Source organism: Theropithecus gelada, chromosome 7b, assembly GCF_003255815.1.
Source record: "Theropithecus gelada isolate Dixy chromosome 7b, Tgel_1.0, whole genome shotgun sequence".
Taxonomy (NCBI): domain Eukaryota; kingdom Metazoa; phylum Chordata; class Mammalia; order Primates; family Cercopithecidae; genus Theropithecus; species Theropithecus gelada.
Window position 1 is genome coordinate 6,700,266 of NC_037675.1, and position 22,921 is coordinate 6,723,186.

Below are 22,921 nucleotides of genomic sequence, written 5' to 3' on the forward strand. Positions count from 1 at the left end.
GATCACAGATGTGAGCCACTGTGCCTGGCCTGACTGCAAGTTTTAATGACCCCTTTCTTTCCCTGTAATCCTCTGGTAAGCTATTCTCTCCATCCAGTCTCCCTATCCAGTTCAAACTGCATGACCCACCATGCCAACTTAGCGGGAACCGGGAACCTGACCTCTCACCCCTCAGGCTTGCCTGTGTTCTGAGCTCCTGAGGATGCTCATTCGCCCATGGTTCCTCTTGCACGCCTTCTCCTCCACAAAGACTTCCCTTCCGGTCCTGAAGCTGAGAGGATGGGTCTTTCACTCCAACGCCAATACCATTTGTGCCTCTTTTATGGAACTCCATTCTAACTCAGCCACATACCTGTCCTGCCTCCTCAGAGTGTGAGCTCCAGAGTATGGACAGCTCCAGCTCCGTTCTCCCAGTGCCCAGCCTCCATGTTTGTGGCTAGCCCATGTTGGCTTAATTTGGTGATTGGATAATTTCTGCTTTGGCAAGAGATAGCTACATCACCTTGGGCTGATAGTACCCAGATTTAAAAAGCAATGTGTCTTTCCAGAACAGGAGAAAATGAGTAGAGAAAAAGAATAAAGCCCAGCAGTAAGGTATATATGCATTTTTTTTTTTCTTTTTAAAGAGACATGTCAGAGCCAGGTTGCAGGCAAATACAGTTGGGAAATGCTTTCTCCCAAGGTGCCAGTGAAATTCTGCTAGCATTCAGGGACTCTAGTGGTAAACAGGCTTATTTTGGCAGTGACCATACATCTCGGTGTCAGGTGACAGCCTTGGCAGAAAGATGTGAAAACATCACGTCTATGCTGAAAGGAAAGAAATTGCGTTTTTTTTGCTGGTGTAGAAGGATAGGCTTTCCTTATGTAGCCAGTCCTGTGCAGCCAGCTTTAGAAGCAAAACTGCAGATGCACCCATAGCAATAATCTGAGGCTGTGCTGCCAGAAGACAACAAAGTGTGTCACACAAGCTGATGCCAACACCCTGCTTGTACAAATACTTGGGACCCACATGCTGGGCTTTGCATCTTTCCACCTGTGGGAAGTGCAAGCACACATTCCACCTGTTTCCTCAGGAAGGAGACCTGCTGCTGAGAGGGGCTGCAGCAGCAGGGACAGGGCAGTCCGGCATGTTAGGTAAATAATCACCGCCTAGATTGGTCAGCCTTCGGTGAGGGTGACATTGTCTCTCACAGGGGTGGGAGGGTCAGTCTTTTAGAGGCCAAGACAAATGATTAAGAGACAGTACAATTTAAGACAGCACCAGCTTTATTGGCCACTCAGAGCCTGGAAACAACACTGTGCACCGAGAGCTTACAATAAAGGAACATGCATTTTCCAGTGCACAGTCAACAAGGTGGCCTCCCTTGTTGCTCCCGGGGTTGCGCCAGACATCCATTTCTGGGCCCAAGACCATTGATCCTTAAGGGTCCTCTGTCCTGTCTGCGCATGTAGGCTCTGCTGGGCAGGATCTTCCTTTCCAAAGCCCTCTTGTGAGTAAAATAACATTTTTGAAACAATGGTGTGTAGATCAGGTGCAGTGGCTCCCGCCTGTTATCCCAGCACTTTGGGAGACTGAGGTGGGAGGATTGCTTGAGACCAGGAGTTCAAGACCAGCCTGGGTGACATGGCAAGACATTGTCTCTATAAAAAATACAAAAATTATCCGGGTGTGGTAGCATGTGCCTGTAGTCCCAGATACTCAGGAGGCTGAAGCTGGAGGATCGCTTGAGCCCAGAAGTTTGAGACTGCAGTGAGCCATGGTTGTACCACTGCAATCCAGCCTGGGTGACAGAGCGAGACTCAAAAACCAAAACCAAAATAAAAACCTATGGTGTATGGAGGACTTTTAGGAGCCACAGAAGCCTTCTGTGCTTGCTATCCTCCAGGTGCCCCTCCAGATCACTCTGCAGCCTGGGAGGCTGAGCCTCCAAGTACCACAACACTGAGTTCCCTTCCTTTTGGGATCAGCCAAGGGAGACCCCAGCAAGGGACTATAGGGTAGGAACAGTCAGGCATTTCTTCCCTCTCCCTCAGGCCACGGTTTTGGCAGAGCTGCACTCTGCTGCTGTGGCAGCTCCTGCCAGGTTCTAGGAACTGTTCTTCCCCTGCCTCTTCTAGCCTAGGGTGGCAGCTACTTTGTACTCCACCTTATTTCCTGAACCTTGCCCATGCCTCTGCAAAGAGCTTTCATTGAGCTTTTCTCTTAAATCTTGTGAGCTGTTTCCTGCTCAGGCCCTGACTGATGAACTGTCTGATTGCTATGGGCCCTCTGTCCACCAAACCATATCAAATCACAAAGTGTAAGTTTTATTTTTTAATTTTTTTTGAGATGGAGTCTCGCTCTGTCGCCAGGCTGGAGTGCAGTGGCGCAGTCTTGGCTCACTGCAACCTCCGCTGTCTGGGTTTAAGCGATTCTCCTGCCTCAGCCTCCCAAGTAACTGGGATTATAGGCACCATGCCCAGCTAATTTTTGTATTTTTAGTAGAGATGGGGTTTCACCATGTTGGCCAGGCTGGTCTTAAACTCCTGGCCTCGTGACCCACCCGCCTCGGCCTCCCAAAGTGCCGGGATTACAGGCGTGACCCACCGTGCCCGGCACAAAGTGCGATCTTCAAATGCACCATGTTTTTATGCATTGTATTTATATGTAGTTTTGCGGTGAAACAGTCTAATTCCTTCCGACAGTGGCTTTGATCCAAGAAGCCTTCGGCTGGGCTTCTTTGGTCACTGGTCACAAGATGACCTTCATAGGTCCTGCTAAAGATTAACGAGAAGGCAGTAGGGAGGCATTTTTCCTTCTAAATTCAGGTCTTGGTTCATGATCTTCCTCCTTTCTTTGCCCTAACACAGCCTCTTGCCTATTTAAGGGGCATCTGTGTCTTTTCCTATACTGAGTTTAGGCAGATCACAGTGCTTAGCTGGCTGGACACAGAAGTAAAACCCCACAGTGCCTTCCCCTTCTGGTCAGCAGGCCCTTCCTGCACTCATCTGGGAGGAACAGTGCTTTTGCGTACTTGATCACTCCTTCTCAGCTTCTGGTGATACTCTTACCTTTGGTCTTCTCTGCCTGTGGAAGAGGGGCCTCTCTGGTCGTGTCTCTAGAGCCCCCACCTTTGGCTTCTGTGCCGTATGCAGGAACCCTAGAGCCCCAACAGAGAAGCAGTCAGTCCTGCCTGGGGGTGCTGAGTTGTGCCCCACTGCCAGCACTACCCAGGTTCCTTATCAGCTTGCTTTCTGCACTTCTAGATTTGGGCTCTACTCGAGCCCATCCTGCCATGCATCCTATTTTCTAGAGAATCATCAGGTTTTTTTTTTTTTTTTTGAGACAGAGTCTCGCTGTCACCTGGGCTTGAGTGCAGTGGCACGATGTCAGCTCACTGCAGCCTCCCCCTACTGGGTTCAAGCGATTTTCATGCCTCAGCCTCCAGAGTAGCTGGGATTACAGGCACACGCCACTATGCCTGGTTAATTTTTGTATTTTTGGTAGAGATGGGGTTTCACTATGTTGCCCAGGCTGGTCTCAAACTGGACTCAAGTGATTCACCCGCCTTGGCCTCCCAAAGTGCTGGGGTTACAGGTGTGAGCCACTGCTCCTGGCCAAGAATCATGTCTTACACAACTCTACCCTCCCCGCTTTTAGGGCACTCTCTCGTTAGTGCTGGGACTGCTGAAGCCCATGGAGTGTAAACGATGAATGCCACTTTAATGTGGGGAGTCTGACTGTCCACTTGTAGAAAATCCTGTGTTTAGGGCTAACTTTAAACATGCCCATAATGGTGAAATCTATCAGAATCCAGAGGTAGGTGGCAAAAAGCTCTCAATCTGGGCCAAATTACAAGTCATTAATAAGAAAAGTCACTAGGATTAGCTCTGGAAATCTTGGGTAAGGGGCTAGATAAGAAATATCTGAAACCAAAAGTGTCTGGTAAACAGCAACTCACATTTACATTTTAACCCTTTCATCCAAGGTCTCACCTCAAATCACACTCTCTTTTTCAGGAGGAAGTAGGAATTATGTAACTCTGAAACAAAAATCTCAAAATTATGACAGATGGTACAGATATTTATTTTCTCTGAGCACAGGTTGGGTCTAGGCCACGGCTGCCCCTGTAGCTCCTCTCTTGTAAGGGATGCAAAGCTTACTTCTGGGCACACCCATCTCCAGCTGGAGATGCAAGCAAAGGCCACTGTGTAAGGAGGCAAAGCTCTCCCTTACTGTTTGAAGGACCTCTAACAAGCATATTCTGGAGAGAGCTCTGACAGGGAGCATTTTACAAGGTCCCACTGGAGCTGAGGCTTGAGGTCAGGTCCAAGTGCAGGCTTCCTTCCCATCACAGCCTCCGAGCCTTCCTGGGGCGGCAGCCGTTGTGCGGGATTGGGGTGTTGTCTGTGATTGAGATCACTTCCAGGCCCCCCATGGTCAGTCCGTGGATGGCAGACTGGAAGGAGCAGAAAGAAAAGTAGAATGGCATGGTCCCAGAAATGATAATCCAGTGTCTCCAGGCAGGGTTCGGAGAGGGACAGGGTGGGGTAGAGAAGGGAAGGGAGGGGTGAGATGCCCACTGGCTTTGATACCTATAATCCCAATCCTATTCTACTCTCACAAACATCTCCACCCAAACCCTTTAGCTAGGTTTTCACTGTCCCCCTCTCAAATCATACCCACCACTTTCCACGTTGTGCTTTACAGTCTGAACAAAGACTTCCTGTAGATCTTGGCACACCTTGGGTATCATACTTCTGTAGCTTACTTCGGCAGTTTTCTTTGCTTGCAATGTCCCCCACCACCCACTGTGCCTCCACCTCCCTAATACCTCATTATTCCTGCAAAGTCAGAGAGATGTCACCTCTTTGAGGAAGCTAAAGATTATCTGTGCTAATGATCATCAGGAAAGATTATCCTTGCTAGGTACGGGATCCCCTGATGGGCTCCCAGCACTCTGGCACATGCTTACCACGGCACTCACCAGTCTGTCCTGAGGGATTTGTTTGTGACAGTTCCCCCAGGAACCACCTTCAAATTCCCAGTCTATGGCACACAGCAGGCACTCAGTGAGTGTCTGATGAATTATACTAAGTGATCTAGGCTTGCTCTGAGGGGCTTAGTCGATTATATAAACCACCGACGGGAACTTCAAGCAAACATGGAAATCCACTAAAGGGTGTTTTCTAATCTCTCTATACTCTGCTCTCAAGCCCCAGATTCTCACTTACTAGGAGGCACACACACTACGGAAATCACTGTAGCTTACCAAGCGTCCTGGCCCCAGGCCTTTCACCACAACTCGGATATGGGTCACACCTTTTTGTGTAGCTTTCTGGAGAGAAGCAATGAGTGGTTAGTGCCCCGGAGAGAGAACTATTGCATCCAAATCTCTTGTTACGGCCTCCTAGAGCAAGGACGGGTATGAGCTCAGGGAAAGGGCACCCAGAGAAGTAAACAGGGAGGCAAAGGGCAGATGGCTATAGTGGAGGACAAGCGCCAGCAGAGAACACAGAATTTGGCAGGTTGCAGAATTCACGTGACTGTGATCTGTTTAGCCTAGGACAGCACTGCCACCTAATGGAGATTTCTAAATGTTGCTCAGCTTTTTCTCAGCTGGGCACATGCAGAATTTCAGACCATGAGGCAACACCCTAGGCTTCAAGGCTGAACCTAAATACCCACTTCAAAAGTATTGTTTAAAATCTCTAAGTAGTTAGAGTTGAAATTTTCTTTCTTGATAATAAAGGCAGTTCATTACAAAAAGGGAAAATACACAGAACTCACTCATGACCCACCATGCAGAAGCCACTGTGAACACTGACGTACTTCTTTTCATAGTATATGATCTGTCCATGGTTGGGCATTTACACATTTTGATTTCTGATGATAGTACATGCAATCAATATTTTGGGGTGCCTTGCCTTGTTTGAAGGTCAAGGTTTTCCTTCAGGAAATACATCTGGTTTGGCAGTCTGAACATTTGTAAGGCCTGTGCTATAGTAGAAATTGTGCAGGCTTTGGTCTCAGACCAATCTGGGTTCTGATGAGTGAACTGAATCGGTGCATGGCTTTGGGCAAGTCACACACTCTGAATCTCAAATGGCTTATGAAAATGTGGATAATCCTGAGGGTCTTTGAAGATTCAAGATAATAAATGTAAAGTGTCTGGCACATGTACATGCTCAATAACTATACCAATAGCAGCACCTTGCCAATTTGCTTCTAAAAAAGGTCTACAACAGTTCTTACTGGAACTGGTATCGTATGAGTCCTCACGATACTATATCCTCTCCAAAGAGACTATCTTATCTCCCCCAACCCCAAACCATGGGTCTTTATTTTTATTTTTTTTCTTGAGATGGAGTCTCACTCTGTCGCCAGGCTGGAGTACAGTGGTGTGATCTCGACTCACTACAACCTCTGCTTCCCGGGTTCAAGTGATTCTCCTGCCTCAGCCTTCTGCATACCTGGGACTACAGGCGCGCACCACCACATCCAGCTAATTTTTCTATTTTTAGTAGAGACGGGGTTTCACCATGTTGGCCAGGATGGTCTCGATCTCTTTGCCTGCCTTGGCCTCCCAAAGTGCTGGGATTACAACTGTGAGCCACCGTGCCCGGCCTATTTTTAATTTTTTTTGGAGATAGGGTCTCTCTGTTGCCCAGGCTTTAGTGCAGTGGTGAGATCATAGCTCACTGCAGCCTCAAGCTCTTGGGCTCAAGCCATCCAGCCTCAGCCTCCCAAGTAGCTGGAACTACAGGCAGGTGCCACCACACCTGGCTAATGGTTTTTAAATTGAGGGGTCTTTGGTTCTCAAGCTTTTGGTATCTTGGCTTTTACATCCTAGAATGAACGAACAGGGGCTTCACCTCTAATGAAGCTGAGAGAAAGAAAAAAGAGGAGCCTTTCACATAAACCTTTTCAAACCAGTGCCCCAATGTCAGGGCATCTAAGCTGCCATGACAAACCCTTGCTTCTGAATGGGTAGTATAATGAGGATTCTCCACTCAGTGATGAGCTATGCAGAAAGCAAACACACACTACAGAGGGCAGCCGAAGGAACACACACTTACCGCCGCTGCGGCTATGCCTGCTGTCTCTGCTGCGATGCCTGTGCCCTTCTTGGAATTCCGAAATCCCTCTGTGCCACAGGAAGCACGGGCAAGGGGCTCATTACTGGCAGAGACTACCTGGATCTGTGTGCTGAGAAAAGCAGAAGAAACACACAGGATACCACTCTTCTTTAGGGAAATAAGAGAGAGCTAATCTATGCCCCTAGAAGCCTGGGTGAGAAAGAAAAAGGAATTCAGTTGCTTCTACTTTGAGCTTATCAGATGAACATGTTTTGAACTCCTACAAGAAGTATCAGGAAAGGTCAGAATTCTCCCCTAAACCTGACTGAAAACTGGTAAGTCACATAATCTAAAGGGTGCTCCATAATCTGAGAGTAGTTACAAGTATCACCCAGAAAATGACTTTATTGGGGAAAGTTTTAAATATACACAAAAGTGAAGAGAATAACATATGAAATCTGATGGACCCATCAACCAGCTTCAACAGTTATCAACTCTTACCCAATTCAGTTTCATTTATAAAGCTTGTTCCTACCCCACTCCCCTCACCAATGGATTATTTTGAAGCAAATCCCAGACCTATCATTTTGTCTGTAAATATTTCAGTATATAGCTCTAAAAGGACTCTTAAAAAAATATTAGTAACATTACCATATTGGATGCTTTTTTTTTTTTTTTTTTGAGACGGAGTTTTGCTCTTGTTGCCCAGGTTGGAGTGCAATGGCATGATCTTGGCTCACAGCAACCTCTGCCTACCGGGTTCAAGCGATTCTTCTGCCTCAGCCTCCAGAGTAGCTGGGATTACAGGCATGCGCCACCACACCCGGCTAATTTTGTATTTTTAGTAGAGACAGGGTTTCTCCATGTTGGTCAGACTGGTCTTGAACTCCCGACCTTAGGTGATCTCCCCGCCTTGGCCTCCCAAAGTGCTGGGATTACAGGCGTGAGCCACTGTGCCCGGCCTCATATTGGATACTTTTGATGCTTATGATACTATATTTCATGATCAAAAATTATTTTAAACAAGTAAAATTTTCTCTTTGTTTCTATTTTTTTGTGAGACAGGGTCTCACTCTGTCACTCAGGCTGGAAGTGCAGTGGCATGATCACAGGTCACTGCAGCCTCCAATTCCTGGGCTCAAGCCATCCTCCCACCTTAGCCTCCTGAGTAGCTGGGACTACAGGTGCATGTCATCATGCCCGCCTAGTTTTTGTATTTTTGTAAAGACTAGGTCTCACTATGTTCCCCAGGCTGGTCTTAAATTCCTGGCCTCAAGTGATCCTCCCAAAGTGATGGGATTATAGGTGTGAGCCACACCTTTTTCCTAATCATCTCTAATAAGTTAACTTATTAATACAATTAAGATTATGCCTTAAGAAATCCTCAGATATGCTTTCAATTTCCCCTTTAGTCATCGTCATTCTATTTCTGGTCTGGAGAGCTCTGAGAGCTCACAGAAGGAGGCAGGAGAAGTGACTAAAGGGGAGGCCCGCTGGAGTCAGCCCTGAGCTTGGGTCATCCGCTTGTTTTCCTGGGTATGGCTCTGCCATTCCCCCTACCAGTTTCTAGGGTTTTCCATACGGAATAGATGCATAATTGCTTGTCTCTGTGACAGCCTAAACAGTGCTGTACAGAGTAGACCATAGACACTTAAATGCAGAGTTAGCCTATGTCCTTATTAGCCTGAAAGGGGGAAAAAAAGGAAATCCAATTGCTGTCACTTTACGTTTATCTGACAAATGCTGAAATGAATCCTAGAGCATTTCATCTGTGCCACACACTTTAGCCCATGACTCTAGTCTCTTGTGCTGGTCTCTAAATTGCTGGGTGGGTTGGCTGTGACCAAATACTGATCTCATTTCCAAGTGGGGGCCAACCTGCAAAGTTGTCACTAATACCAGAAATGCTTCTGTTGCCAGCATATGTTTAGGAATTCCCTTGGCACTGCCCCCGTCTGTAAGCCACACAAGAACACTAGCCTTGTCACTTTAAACTCACCATCCACATTTAGCTCTACAAGGCAGAGGCCAGTGCACAGTGGCCCACAGTAAGGACAGTATCTATTTACTCGTTTAGATTCTGGTTAGTGTATTAATAAATCATATTAATATCTTGAATCATATTTCTTTTAATTTATATATCATCCATTCCCTATCAGCAACACTTAATAAACACCTTCATGGTGGGACCATATGCCCCTAATACACTTCTTCCAACTATTGAGCAAAACTATTCTCAAGGAAAGCAAAGAAATCTTATAACTAGGAAATGCCCACCGTATGTCACATTTTCACGAAACTTGAATAAGCTTTGTAAAGACAGCAGGTGGTTCCTCAAGTGAGGAGGAAGATGCTGCTCTACACTGGCGCCATCATGCAGCACTTAGCACCCTCGCTTCTACCCCAGGGTATTCAGGGCCAAGCTTGACTTTCCCTTTGAAGCAGAAAGAATCTCATGCTAGACCTGCCCAGTGTTTCCCTTCCCACTTACTTGTTGTAGGATGCTTTAATGTGTGCGATTGGGATCTCCTCAAATTTCTTTCCCGCCCACCTCAGAGAGCTCTCCTCTCCTGGAATGGGAGGGTAAATGCTGCAATTAGAAGAAAGATTTTATTTAAAATTATCTCAACTTTTTAAAAGTCAAAGAAATACAACACATGGTTAAAAAACAACAGCTCTCTGCCCCCTGCTGCTTCTGAAGTGGCTGCCCCCACCATTCCTTTTCAGTCCTTCTGGTGCCACCACTGCATCTGTGACTACCGTGCTTATGAGGCTGTTTCTTGACTTGTTGACTTCAGACACATCTAGGGACTTTCTGCTATGAGAAGATATTTTAATTCATACTCCCCATCTTCCTTGTCCCTGCTAGTATACCCATATCATTATTTTCAGATCTTTTGTAGGTTCCTCTTCTCACAATTTAAAAAATACACTCAAACCTGTTTCTTGTTTCATCAACCATAGACAGTCTCTGGACTTTACTTTATAAAAAAAGAGACAAAAATAATACTCATATCATTACCATTAAAAAAAATCCAGAATCCCCTGGAATAAAGGACAGCAAATCTTTTCTGTAAAGGGCCAGATAGTAAATATATTAGGCTTTGCGGGCCAACAGGTCTGTCCCAATTACTAAACTCTTCCACTATATCCCAAAAACAGGTATAGACAACAGTAAATTAATAGGCTGTGTTCCAATAAAACTTTACTTACAAAAACAGGCAACTGGCCAGATTTGCCCAGTGAACCATAGTTTGCCAACCTCTACCCTAGACCAGTGGTTTTCAATGCAGGCTGAACATCAGCCAGCTGTGAAGCATACAGATGTTTAAGCTTCACCCTGGACTTCTGATTGGGGTCTGGAAATCAATGTTTCAAATGTCCCAATAGAATCAGATGTGAACACATTGTCTTGCGTTCAAGATCTTCCACTGTCTTAGTCCAAGCTGTTTTCTGGCTATTTCTAGCTAAGTACTCTTTATTTTCAGATGGCAAAAATTAGGTACCAATAGGGAAATAGGGTTAGTAAGAGAAGCCAAGCCTTGGACCTAGGAGATCTGTCTCAGTCTAGAGCTTTCCTCACCAAGCTATGATTTTTTTTTTTTTTTTTTTTTTGAGACGGAGTCTCGCTCTGTCGCCCAGGCTGGAGTGCAGTGGCCAGATCTCAGCTCACTGCAAGCTCCGCCTCCCGGGTTTACGCCATTCTCCTGCCTCAGCCTCCCAAAGCTGTGATTTTTAAAATTTGAACGCACACAACCATCCTTCAGCGATGGAGCTGGAAATAAACTTGCTGTTCCACTAGGCCTACACACATAAATCAGATTCATGTTTGTACCTACCACAGCCACTTGAAATACAATAGATTCCATTTTAGAAATTATATTATAATCTGAGGGCTACTCTCACCCCAGCCCTACCTGCTTTTCTAGAGGTATTTTAAAAGGCAAAACAAAAACACACTGGTATTCAAAGGTTACAAGTATTTTCTTTCCTGTGGGTTTGACCTTATAAGTGATTAGAACTGCCTGGCAATCGTACAGCACATCCCCAGTTCAATTATCCTTCCATTCTCCTAGATGACTCTTTTATACCTTCTTTTGTCTCCTCTAACCTCCAACTCCCTGCTTCCTCACTGCTGAGCGGATGACCTCTATAGGTGAATAGAAGCAATCAGACTTTCTTCCAGCTCCCACTACCGAACATCTGTGCCCACAGCCTTTGTGCTGTCTCCTGTTACAGTGCTCCACTTGTGTATTAGCCCCTGAAGGACGCTGTTCCCACAATGTCCCCACTCCAGTATCACTTGTTTTTTCCCCTGTATACTGCACTACTCCCAATGGCAAAACATATTGTTACGTTCCAAACTGAAAAAATAACAAAACAACCCTCCAAAACCTCTTGAACCCACCTCCTGGGAGCTACTGTCCATTTCTCTATACCCTTAGAGCAGAGCCCTCTTAAGGAACTTTAAGGTACTGACTATACTTGCTGTTTCTTCCTGTCCTCTGCCTCTATTCTCCTTGAACCCATTTCAATCAGATATGAGCCCCTACCATTCCACCAAAAATGCTTTAATCCGACTAACTCCACATTGCTAAATACAATACGCAATTCTGTTATTGATCTAGCAACCTATCACATCAGCAGCATTTGACACAGTTGATCTCCCCACTTTGAGCCAAATTAAAAAACAAATGATCTCTCCTGGTTTTCCTATTATCTCTCTGGAAGTTCCTTGTCTCTTCTGATGGTTCTTCCTAATCTCCCAAATCTCTAAATGTGAGAGTGCTCCAGGGTTCAATCCTTGAACCTCTTCTCTTCATCTACATTTACGCTATTAATGATTTTGTCATCTCATGGTTTAAATATCTCTATGATGTCTCCCAACTGTATATCTCTAGCTAAAATCTGTCCCTTAACTCCATTTCTTTTTTTTTTTTTTTTTTTTTTTTGAGATGGAGTGTCGCCCAGGTTGGAGTGCAGTGGTACAACTTTGGCTCACTGCAACCTCTGCCTCCCGGGTTCAAGCGATTCTCCTGCCTCAGTGTCCTGGGTAGTTGGGATTACAGACTCGCGCCACCACACCTGGCTAATTTTTGTATTTTTAGTAGAGGCGGGGTTTCACCATGCTGGTCAGGCTGGTCTCAAACTCCTGACCTGGTGATCTGCCTGCCTCGGTCTCCCAAAGTGCTGGGATTACAGGTGTGAGCCACCACACCCGGCCCTTGAGCTCCATTTCTAATGGTCTACATTGTATCTCCAACTTGAATGTTTATTAAGCATCTCAACAACCCCCATCCAAACTCCTGCAGTCTTCCCCATCTTAATGACAACTCCATCTTTCCAGTTGTTTAGCCCCAAAAATTTTGGGGTCTTCCTTCGCTCCTCTCTTTTTCTCACACTGTATATTAACAAATCCTGCTTGTTCTACCTTCAAAATATGTCAGACCATTTATAATACCTCCATGGCAATAACCATGGTTCAAGCCACCATCATTTCTTGTCTGGATTATTTCAATAGTCTTCTAACTGCTTAGAGGACTCTTCCCAGCTTCCATTCTTGCTCTCCTATGGTTTAATATCAACACAGCAGCCACAGGGCTTACAAGATCTTGTCAGCAAGATCATGTCAACCCTTTATTCAGCAATTTCCATTGGCCTCCCATCTCATTCAGAGTAAAAGCTGAAGTCCTCACAGTGGCCGACAAAGTCCTACAGAATGTGGCTATGCAGGCCTGCTGGACCCCCACCTCCCCTTTCCAACCATTATTCTCCTACATTTTACTTGTTTTCTATTTACTGTCTTCTACCCACTGGAATTTAAGTTTTATGAGGCCAGGGCTTTTTGTCTGTTTGGTCAGGGATATATCCCCAACACTCTGAACAGTGCCTGGCATTGTTTAAGAAATGACTATAACAGAATCTTGGTTTAGATCCTTTCAGCAGCTCCTCACTGTCTTCAGTGGAGACATTGTAAAAGCTCCAGTGTGTAAGACACTTGACATTGATTCCTTCTTGTCTTGTTGGCCTCATCTGCCATCACATACACACCTGAACACACCATGATTTTCATACCACATGCCTTTACACAGATGGTTACCTTTGTCTCCAGTGACCCACTTCAACTTGTCCAGATAAACTCCCATTCGCTTTTGAGCTCCATGTTCTTTTCCCCATGGTCTTGCCTGATTTCCTCAGGAATGAGACACTTATTCTGTTTTTTTGTTTTTTTCCTTTGAGACAGAGTCTCAATCTGTCACCCAGGCTGGAGTACAGTGGCGTGATCTTGACTCACTGCAACCTCCGCCCCCCGGGTTCATGCGATTCTCCTGCCTCAGCCTCCTGTGTGGCTGGGATTACAGGTGCCAGCCATCACGCCTGGCTAGTTTTTGTATTTTTAGTGGAGATGGGGTTTTGCCATGTTGGCCAGGCTAGTCTCGATCTCCCGACCTCAAGTGATTAGCCCACCTCGGCCTCCTAAAGTGCTGGGATTAAAGGCATGAGCTACTGCACCCGGCCAGGAGTTAGGCACTTATGTTTTCATACTTCCAAAGAATGCTTACCTCTGTTATACTATTGAGCAAATTATGGTGAAAATGTTTGCATGTATGTCTTCCCTCAAAGACTGTGAACTACTTGTGGGGAGGAATGATCTTTTGTATCTGTATTCACGGCACCTAGCATGGTGTCTCACTCATAGTAGATTCTTGGTAAATGTTTGTTAAATGGATGTGAAGTTAAGTGGATGTGTATAGAGCATACAGAGGTGGTGGCACTGGTGGGAAGCAAGATGCCAGTTCCTAGGGCTGAGCACAAAACACACCCTGGACCATCTGTAAGATGTGCAGGAGCATCTGTTCCATCGCTAGCGCCCTCCACCTCCCCATTTTGTGTTGGAGGCAGGGAAGGTTGTTAGTCTGAAAAGATCTCCATCTCAGAAGGAAAGAACGCTGATAACATGTTATGGACATCTCACATTCACTCATTGATTTAACGAATGTTCACTGAACGTTTACTCTGTACCACGGCTTATGTGATCCTCACCACCTCTCTCAGCATTATCTGCATTTTTAGATGAGAAGGCTGAGGCTCAGATTTATTTGCAGAAGGTTCCACGGATAGCAAGTGACAGAGCTGAAAATTCACTGGTTCTGACTCTGGAGGGTGTCGGGCAAGAGGCAGGGGTTGCGAGTCTCCAGAGGGCTGGTCCAAGTGGGGCTCACCTGAACCTGGTGTGGCTAGGAGCCGCCTTCTTCTCTTCATCTTCCTGCTTGGCCGCAGCGTCTTGGAGCTGCCGGGCGTCTGTGTGGATTGTCCGGGCTGGCGTCCTGGCCACGACCCTGCCGGGAAGAAAAGCTCGGTGAGGACCACAACCTAACGGTCACTGGGGCTCGGGTGGCTCAAGGGACACGAGTAGGAGCATAGCCCTGGAGGTGGCGGTGGGCTCGAGAGGGCAATCATTTGTTACCCGGTTGTTTGGGGCCAAGTCCAGGACCGCAAGAACCACGACCCCACGTTTCTTACAGCCTGCATGACTTGAATTGACCCCAGTCAGCTTCCGTCGGCAGCGTCAGTCATCGCTGCGCCGGCGCCGGTACCATGAGTGTCTGTCGGGGAGGGGACAGAAGGGAAAGTCATCATACTCTTCATCAGGTCCACTCAATGTTTTAATTTCCATTTAAATGCTCAATAAGACTTTCATTGTGGTTCACTAGGGGATTCTTTACCTTTTTTAATGTTCTGAGATGTGGGCTCACCCCTCCATATGGGAATGGTTCGTTCTAGCAGTTCCGGGACTGAGCTCGCCCCTAGTTTGCCGCTCCCGCGGCTGAGGGCTCCCTGGGAGCCGCGGTGCATTGTGGGAGATCGAAAGATGGCGGCGTCCGTAAGGGGGACGCTGTTAGGGGTGGCGGGGAGCTGGCGGCGGTTAGAAAGGCTCTGGGCCGGTAGTCTAACCTTTCGCAGCCTGGCTCTTGCAGCCGCACCCTCAAGGAACGAATCCCCATGGCGCCTGTTGGGCGCGTTGTGCCTGCAGCGGCCCCCTCTAGTCTCCAAGCCGTTGACCCCATTGCAGGAAGAGATGGCATCTCTACTGCAGCAGGTGGGACTGAGATGCAGGGTTCAGAGTGACGTTTATTCTGCGTGACTGAGCGAGTAATTTCACCTCTCTGAACTTAAGTATACGGTACTTATCCGCAGAATAGTACCTACCTTACTGACTTGATTTGGTACATAGATGTTCAACAAAAAGTGGTTTCTTTTCATTGGCCGTCTTTATTGTCACCTTAGGCAACTCTTTGGAGAGTTACTTCTTGTTCATGCAACACAGTAGGGATCCTGTGGTCAACAAGAATCGGTCTCTGTCACTAGAAGTTTACAAGTCTGGAGGGAGAAAGTGTTTGTGATGTGATGAATGTTAAGAAGGAAATACAAGAGGCAGTGGGCACATCTGTAAGATGCCTATGATAAGCCTGCTCTGTGTTACCTTATGGGGCTATCTGTGTGAGGGGCAAGTGAGGAAGCATGGGCAAAAACAGTATAGTGGCTGTGAGGGTGTGAAGTCGCTACAGAAAGGGATTGAAGGGTGATATGTTTCCTCAGAATCCGAGATGTTTTCGTCTTGGTCTGTTGAGAACGATAAACTTCTCTTCTGTGCTTTTTGCTTGATTTATTCATTTATTTGCTCGCTTGACAAATACTCGTTACTCACCCTACAGATACTCAGTGTGCCCATACTATGCATCAGAGAGTATGTTAAGTGATGGAGATGCTGTAATGAGTAAGGCAGAAGTAGCTCTGGTTCTCACAGTACTTCAGTCTAGTTGAGTGAGAGGATCAGTCAGTAAGCAAATAGTCCTACAACGAAATGCAGACCCTGATAAGTGTTGTTAAGGAAAACACAGGGCACTATAAGAGTGTTTAACAAATACATCACATTTTAATTTTATGGTGAGTGTCAAGGAATGTTTCAGGCTTTCTGAATACAGGTTTTTCTCTATATGAGAAATATCTCTCTGAGACAGTCCTATTTAAATTGAAGTCAGAAGGATGAGTAGGACTCTCCCAGAAGAAAGAATGTGAGGAAAAACATTCTAGGAAGAAGGAACAGACTCTTGAAGGTCCCTGAACAGGAAAGTCCTTGGTGGGTGAGATTCTGATCAAAGACTGACATGACTGGATTGTGGTAAGTGAGCAGGCATTGCCCAACCCAGCTCTCTGTTTTTGTAGCAGTCTTCACCCCCAGTGATATTCTAACATTTTTGGCAAATTTAACTCAAGCCCAAAGTTCAGAGGACCTTTTTTTCCCTCTGTTTCCTTTCTGCATGGTGTTTTGATTGTATATCTGGTTATGTTGGGTGATAAACTTCTCAGCCTGCCAAGTGTGGCATATCTTTATTTTATTCTTCCTGGTTTTTTTTCTTTTAGTTTTGCCAGATTAAGGTAGTTTTTTGCCCTTTTAATTTTCCCAGATTGAGATAGAGAGAAGCGTGTATTCAGACCATGAGCTTCGTGCTCTGGATGAAAACCAGCGATTGGCAAAGAAGAAAGCCGACCTTTATGATGAACAGGATGAACAGGATATATTGCTGGTGCAAGATTTGGAAGACATGTGGGAGCAGACATTTCTACAGTTCAAACTTGGAGCTCGCATAACAGGTTGTGATCTTTTTAGGCCAGCAAGAAGGAAGGGAAAAGGGGAATTTGGGTTCCCAAATAAAAGACAGTTGCTTGGCCCCTGTTTTGTGTTTTAAGTAACAAATAATTTCATATTCTCTTCTCTGTTGCTCACATCTACCATAATGTGACTTTAAAAGTCTGTCTTATTTTCGAGTGAGAGGTAAGGGTATTGGAATAGACTTTTCTCTCAGTTAAACTTTGTGAATGTTATCTGTGTTTAACTCCAAGTTTGAGACTGAGAATGGGGCAATTGAAGCCTTTTTCCACTAATTCCTGTGTTTTATGTGAAATCCCTCTTAAAGCGGGAGATTGAGTTCTGTTTTCCTTGTTTCACAGGTGAAGACTGAAGAACAGAGAGAGTAGGGGCTAGTTAAGTCAGTAATAGTATAAAAAACCATGAAGTAGTTGTGTTTGAATTAGTATGATCATTGTTTCTTTTTTGAAGACTCAAAATATGGTTTGCTATTCAAAGAAGTTTACCTCTTGATTTCTTACCTTTTAGTTTCCTCGGGATTGTGAGACTCTTCCCTGGAAGAGGTCAGAGTGGAGGTCAGAGCTAGAGAGATGGGTCAGAGGTGTAATTTGGTTCTAAGCTCTTTGAGGGCAAGGATTGTGGATCTTAAAGGAAGATTGTAAAACTCCAGGCTTCTTGGTTCTGGCAGATCACAGTCTTCTTACCTCCTCTGACCCCGTTTGCTGTAGAAGCTGATGAAAAGAATGACCGAACATCCCTGAACCGGAAGCTAGACAGGAACCTTGTCCTGTTAGTCAGAGAGAAGCTTGGAGACCAGGATGTTTGGATACTGCCCCAGGCAGAGTGGCAGCCTGGGGAGACCCTTCGAGGAACAGCTGAACGAACCCTGGCAACACTCTCAGGTGGGTTTTCTACCTTCCTCTAAATTCCGCAAAATTCACTTCAGACTCAGCCAGAGGATTTACAGGCTGACTGGGGAATTGGATTAAGGGTGGGGGTGGGAAGGTTAATGGAAATTTTGAAGTTTATAAAAATTTCAGGCAGAAAAACCCAGGTAAGGATTTTTTTTTTTTTTTTAAGACCAGGTGAAAATCCTTTGTTCCACTGAGATTTTAAAATTTAGTACATTCAAAATTGACATTTCTACCATTTTCTCAGCTTGCTTGTCTTATCTTTGCAGCACTGCTTATTGGCATCACTGCTTGTCTGTTCACTCAATTTGAAACCTCAGAATTATCCTTGACCTCATTCCTACATCCATAAGTCCTTGAGTCCCTCGTGATCTGTTCTAAATAGTCCTCTCTTTGTTCTAACAGCTTTAGCTGTGACCCTCTTCACTTCTCACTAGACTAGGGTTTCCCATCTTTGGCATTATTGGTGTTTGGGGTCGGATAAGTGTGGGGAGCTATTCTTTGCGTTACAGGATGTTTAACAGTATCTCTGGCCTCTACATACTAGATGCCAGTAGCACTACCTCATCCCCTGACCCCACCCCCAGTGCAACAACCAAAAATATCTCTAGACATGGCCAGATATTACCCGGGAGTAAATTACAGTGGTTGAGAAGCACTATACTGAGCGATTGAATTAGAAGCCAAGTAAGTTTAACCTTGGTTTTGTGGAGTGCCCTTCAATTCTGCCAAAATGAGCTTTCTGAAACACAAATCCCTTGTCACTTCTCTGCATAGAATTCTTAAAAGGTTTCCCATAAAAATTCTAAGTGTCAAGCATGGCCTGCAAATCTTATTTGCCCTGATCCCAGTCTCATCAGTCTTCTGTCTTGCTGTTCGTTAATGTAAAATTCAAGTTCGAACTTAACAAACCTTTTGCATTCCTTGAATAATATGGTCTTTCATCTGTCTCTGCTTTGGGGCCTGCTGGTCCCTTATGAAATACTTTACTCCTTCCTGGCCTGACTGCTCAGTTTTTAAAACAGCTTTTACATTATATGTTATGTGGTGAAACTTTTCCCGAGCCTTCAGGAAGACAGAGCTACTCCTCTCTAAGCTCCCATAGCACTGGTGTGTGTCCTTATTCCATTTATGCAATAGACGTATAGGGTCTCAGTGATGAACGGTACACTACCCTACTCCCTAGGAGCTTGTGTTCTAGTGGATAATACATTCTTTCACTTATGCCATTGCACTGTAATTGTTTACTAACACATTTTTCTCCCTAGTCAGAATTTTGATTTCCTTGAACATATGGGCAGTATCTTTTCCTCGCTCTGATCGTAGCTTTCAGCAAAGTACCTGGCACATAGGCATTTGTTGAATGTTGACTAAATGGATTTTGTGGTGCACAGCCACTTTACCTGCCCTCCCATCAGCACAAGTACCTGCTAATGAAATGTCAGCAGCCAGTGTGTGTTCCCTTGATTCCCAAGGGGCCTGTGTGGCCTGCAGGAGAGACATCAAGACAGAATGGAATATGGTAGGAGGAGAGGTTGCTGCTTTCTCAGTCTCCTCAGCCATACATAGGAGTCAGCAGCTGAGTTTCTTGTGAGGATCATTGTGTTCAGGTGCTCAGCCTCTCTTACCGTGGAACATTCACAACCGATCCTTGCTCAGCGCCCCCTTCTGTTTGCAATGTGGAAAGGGGTTCCACCTGAGCACTATGCTTTCCTTTAAACATTGCCATTGTAATAAATAAATGTAAAAGAAATATATCAAATATATTAAAAGACGTATTTATGTTTCATAGATGCATATAAAATAGTGTATTGACTTATTACACATTTACTAATCTGACAATATAAAATGGCAAAGAAAAGCTCTAGCACTTTAAGAGCATATACTGTATATTGAAAAAGTGAAAGTGCACTCCTTTCCTCCCCACTGGCTCCACACTTCCAGTATTTCTGCGAGATGGAATTTCTAGAGGTAGAATTAATGGTTCAAAGGTGTGCACACTTCAGTTTTTGGTAAGTGTAGCCCAGTTGCCCTCCAGAATGTATATAACAATTGATGTTTTCCAGGAGTGGTGTCTGAGAGTGCCTCTTTGTGTAAACCTCACCAACGTATGAAATAGTCGCTTTTAAAATTTTGCTCATCTAGTGAGTCAAAATGTTCTCTTTAAGATTAGCATTTTCCTGTTTGCTAGTGAGATTCACTATCTTTTCATATGTTTATTGGTTGTTTGTACTTCTTTTGTGAACTGCCTATTTAGATCGTTTGCTCATCTTTGTAATAAGCTGTTTTTTTCTTTTTAGTTTGTTTATGTTTTTAATCCATCTCTTCCAGATTATAGAAAAGTAACATGCATTTATGGAATTAAGTTTAGAAAATTCAGGGAAGTATAAAGAAATATGCCAGTACAATTCCACCACTCACAGATACCCGCTGCTAACATTTTTTATTTTATGTGAGCTCACACTATCTATAAATTTTTCATCTAATGCTAGTAGTGTTTTCTTTTACTTTTTAATATGAGAAAAGCAATTCACGTATGTGGTAAAAAAATTACCGGTGTCTAGTAAATGTAGTGTAAGATGTAATTTTCCTTTTTCAGAGGCAACCTCTATTAATAGTGTTTTTCTGTATCTCTTCAGAAATTCTCTATGCGTATACAAATGCATAAATGTTTTGTTTTCTTTCTTTCCATATAACGGGAGCATGTATGTACACTGTTATGTGCCTTCCTTTTTTCTCATATACACTTTTAAACATCTTTTCAGATCAGCCTATTAAGACCTATCTGAAGCTTTTTTAACACCGGCATACTATTTTATAATATGTATGTACTGCAGTTTGTTTAGCCAGTCTGTTTTTACAAACAAAGCTGCAGTGAATATCCTTGTACACTCATCTTTGCTCATATGGGCAAATTAGTATATCTGGTAGGATAAAAGTCTAGAAGTGGAGTTGCTAGGTCAAAGGACATGTGCAATTAAATTGACACCTCTCGCCAATTAATAGCAGTTATACAAATTTATAACCCCTCCAAAATATGTGTGAAAGTACAAGTTTTTTCCTTATCCTTCACAAGCAGTGTACAGCTCAGTTTTTGAACTTTCTACTAATAATGATATATACTGTTGTTTATTTCTTTAGATTATTAATAAGATTCAACACCTTTTAATGTATTTATGGGCCAGTGATATTTATTTTCATGTGAGCTTACTATTCATGTGCTTGGTTCATTTTTCTTTTTAATTTGTTGGTTTTTTTCCTCATTGATTTTTTTTCTTTTAGAGATGGAATCTTGCTGTGTTGCCCAGGCTGGCCTTAAACTCCTATTCTCAAGCAGTACTCCTACCTCAGCTTTCTGAGTATCTGCATTGATTTTTAAGTGCTTCTTATACCTTAAGATATTCCTTTGTTGAATGTGTTGAAAATATTTTTCCTAGTTTGTCATTTTATCTTTGACTTTTTTTGTGCTTTGTTTTTCCTTGCAGAAAGATTTAATTTTTATGTAGACAAATATAAATCTTTTGTTTTTTGGGCTTAAAAATTTTGTTTCTTTCTTAGAAAGGCCTTGCCCTCTCAAATAATATGTTAAGGTTTAAGAAAGCATCCTACATTTTCTTCTAATGCTCATATGTTTTTATTGTAGTTAGAAAATACGCCCAGCACTTTGGGAGGCCGAGGCAGGTGGATCACTTGAGGCCACAAGTTCAAGACCAGCCTGACCAACATGGCAAAACCTCGTCCGTACTAAAAATACACACAAAAAAATTAGCTGAGCGTGGTGGCACATGCCTGTAATCCCAGCTACTCAGGAGGCTAAGGCATGAGAATCCTTTGAACCCAGGAGGCAGAGATTGTAGTGAGCCAAGACTGCACCACTGCACTCCAGCCTGGGTGACAGAGCGAGACTCTATCTCAGAAAAAAAAAAAATACAGAAAAGATTGGAAAATATTAAATGTCCATGAAATAACCATCCAGAATGAACAAATTTTTTATGAAAAGTGAAAATGTCTATGTTCAATCTTTGATCTATATGGTATCAATTTTAATGTGAGGACTGAGCATGGGATCCAGCTTGGCTTTTCCTGTCTGGCTGGTCAGTTCTTCAGATGCCATTTAGTAATTAGTCCATCATTTCCCCATCCTTTGAAATGCTGGGGTTATTAACCCTTAGTTATAGATTACAGATATTTTCTACTCATCCGTTTTTGTCTTTAAGTTTGTTTATGACTTTTTTTCACCTGGTAGGAGTTAAAACTGGGGTCCTTTTTAATGCTTTCCATGTGACACCCTTTTTAAAGGTGGATGAACTTTGTTTTACAGACCAAATGTCCTGGTCCTTCACCAATAGACAGTGGCTGGGCTGAACGTAGGAACTAGGTGCTCTGACTCCCAGATGTGATTGTAACTGCATTGCTGACTTTCAGTCTAAAAACAGTAGCTTGGCACACGGGAATGAACCCAGTGAATCTGGCTCCATGGGCCAGGAAGCATTTGGATTGAGAGGGGAGATTGGAGGAGGAGAAATTTGGATTTTCAGGAATGGCTCTAGTCCTATTCCTAGGGATTGATTTTACCTCAGGGCCAGATCTTGCAGAGACCCCCTATAATTTTGGGAGCCAGAGTAAACAGATGTTTGTATCCTTACCGGTGATTTTTCTTTTCCTCCTTCTTCAGAAAACAACATGGAAGCCAAGTTCCTAGGAAATGCACCTTGTGGGCACTACAAATTCAAGTTCCCCCGGGCAGTGCAGACAGAGAGTAACCTCGGGGCCAAGGTGTTCTTCTTCAAAGCACTGCTATTAACTGGAGACTTTTCCCAGGCTGGGAATAAGGGCCATCATGTGTGGGTCACTAAGGACGAGCTTGGTGACTATTTGAAACCAAAATACCTGGCCCAAGTTAGGAGGTTTCTTTCGGACCTCTGATGGGCTGAGCTGCCTGTGGACGGTGCTCAGACAAGTCTGGGATTAGAGCCTCAAGAACATTGTGTGATTGCCTCACATTTGCAGGTAATATCAAGCAGCAAACTAAATTCTGAGAAATAAATGAGTCTATTACTGTGTTTGTCTCAGCTGATTTGCCCTTTGATGGTCCAGTGAAGAGAGTTGTGTCTTTCCATTTTTTTCCCCAAGGTGATAATTGAATACTGGATTATATTACAGTGCCTCACTGACTTACTGGGCCCAGGAAGAAAGAACAGAAGGAAATGAATTGACTTCCCAGAAGCCTTGAGTTCTGTGAAAGCTTCTCTAAGCCCTTGGGAAAAAACTAGTTCTATGTAGTTTCTTAGCCATTTCC

At 44.3% G+C, this 22,921-nt stretch overlaps 2 protein-coding genes across 5 annotated transcripts; one reads left to right on the forward strand and one right to left on the reverse strand.

The window, feature by feature from the left end:
* Nucleotides 1–4,042: 4,042 nt before the first annotated feature.
* Nucleotides 4,043–14,618, reverse strand: MRPS11 (mitochondrial ribosomal protein S11). 3 transcript variants are annotated; one of them, XM_025391711.1, is made up of 6 exons: nt 14,528–14,617; nt 14,283–14,399; nt 9,551–9,649; nt 7,060–7,189; nt 5,253–5,318; nt 4,043–4,439 (listed from the first exon to the last, which is right to left on the reverse strand). In XM_025391711.1, exons 1-6 carry the CDS (start codon nt 14,590–14,592, stop codon nt 4,332–4,334), a joined length of 585 nt encoding a protein of 194 aa, XP_025247496.1. In that variant the 5' UTR covers nt 14,593–14,617; the 3' UTR covers nt 4,043–4,331. The 3 variants fall into 3 exon arrangements, with proteins under 3 accessions (XP_025247496.1, XP_025247497.1, XP_025247498.1); XM_025391712.1 differs by lacking the exon at nt 9,551–9,649 and having other exon boundaries at nt 14,528–14,618; XM_025391713.1 differs by lacking the exons at nt 14,283–14,399; nt 14,528–14,617 and adding an exon at nt 13,160–13,236.
* Nucleotides 14,619–14,824: 206 nt separating this feature from the next.
* Nucleotides 14,825–22,685, forward strand: MRPL46 (mitochondrial ribosomal protein L46). 2 transcript variants are annotated; one of them, XM_025391709.1, is made up of 4 exons: nt 14,825–15,160; nt 16,530–16,716; nt 17,440–17,613; nt 22,298–22,683. In XM_025391709.1, the coding sequence occupies exons 1-4, from the start codon at nt 14,825–14,827 to the stop codon at nt 22,546–22,548; spliced, it is 948 nt and encodes a 315-aa protein (XP_025247494.1). In that variant the 3' UTR covers nt 22,549–22,683. The 2 variants fall into 2 exon arrangements, with proteins under 2 accessions (XP_025247494.1, XP_025247495.1); XM_025391710.1 differs by having other exon boundaries at nt 14,921–15,160; nt 17,443–17,613; nt 22,298–22,685.
* The last annotated feature ends 236 nt before the right edge of the window (nt 22,686–22,921 follow it).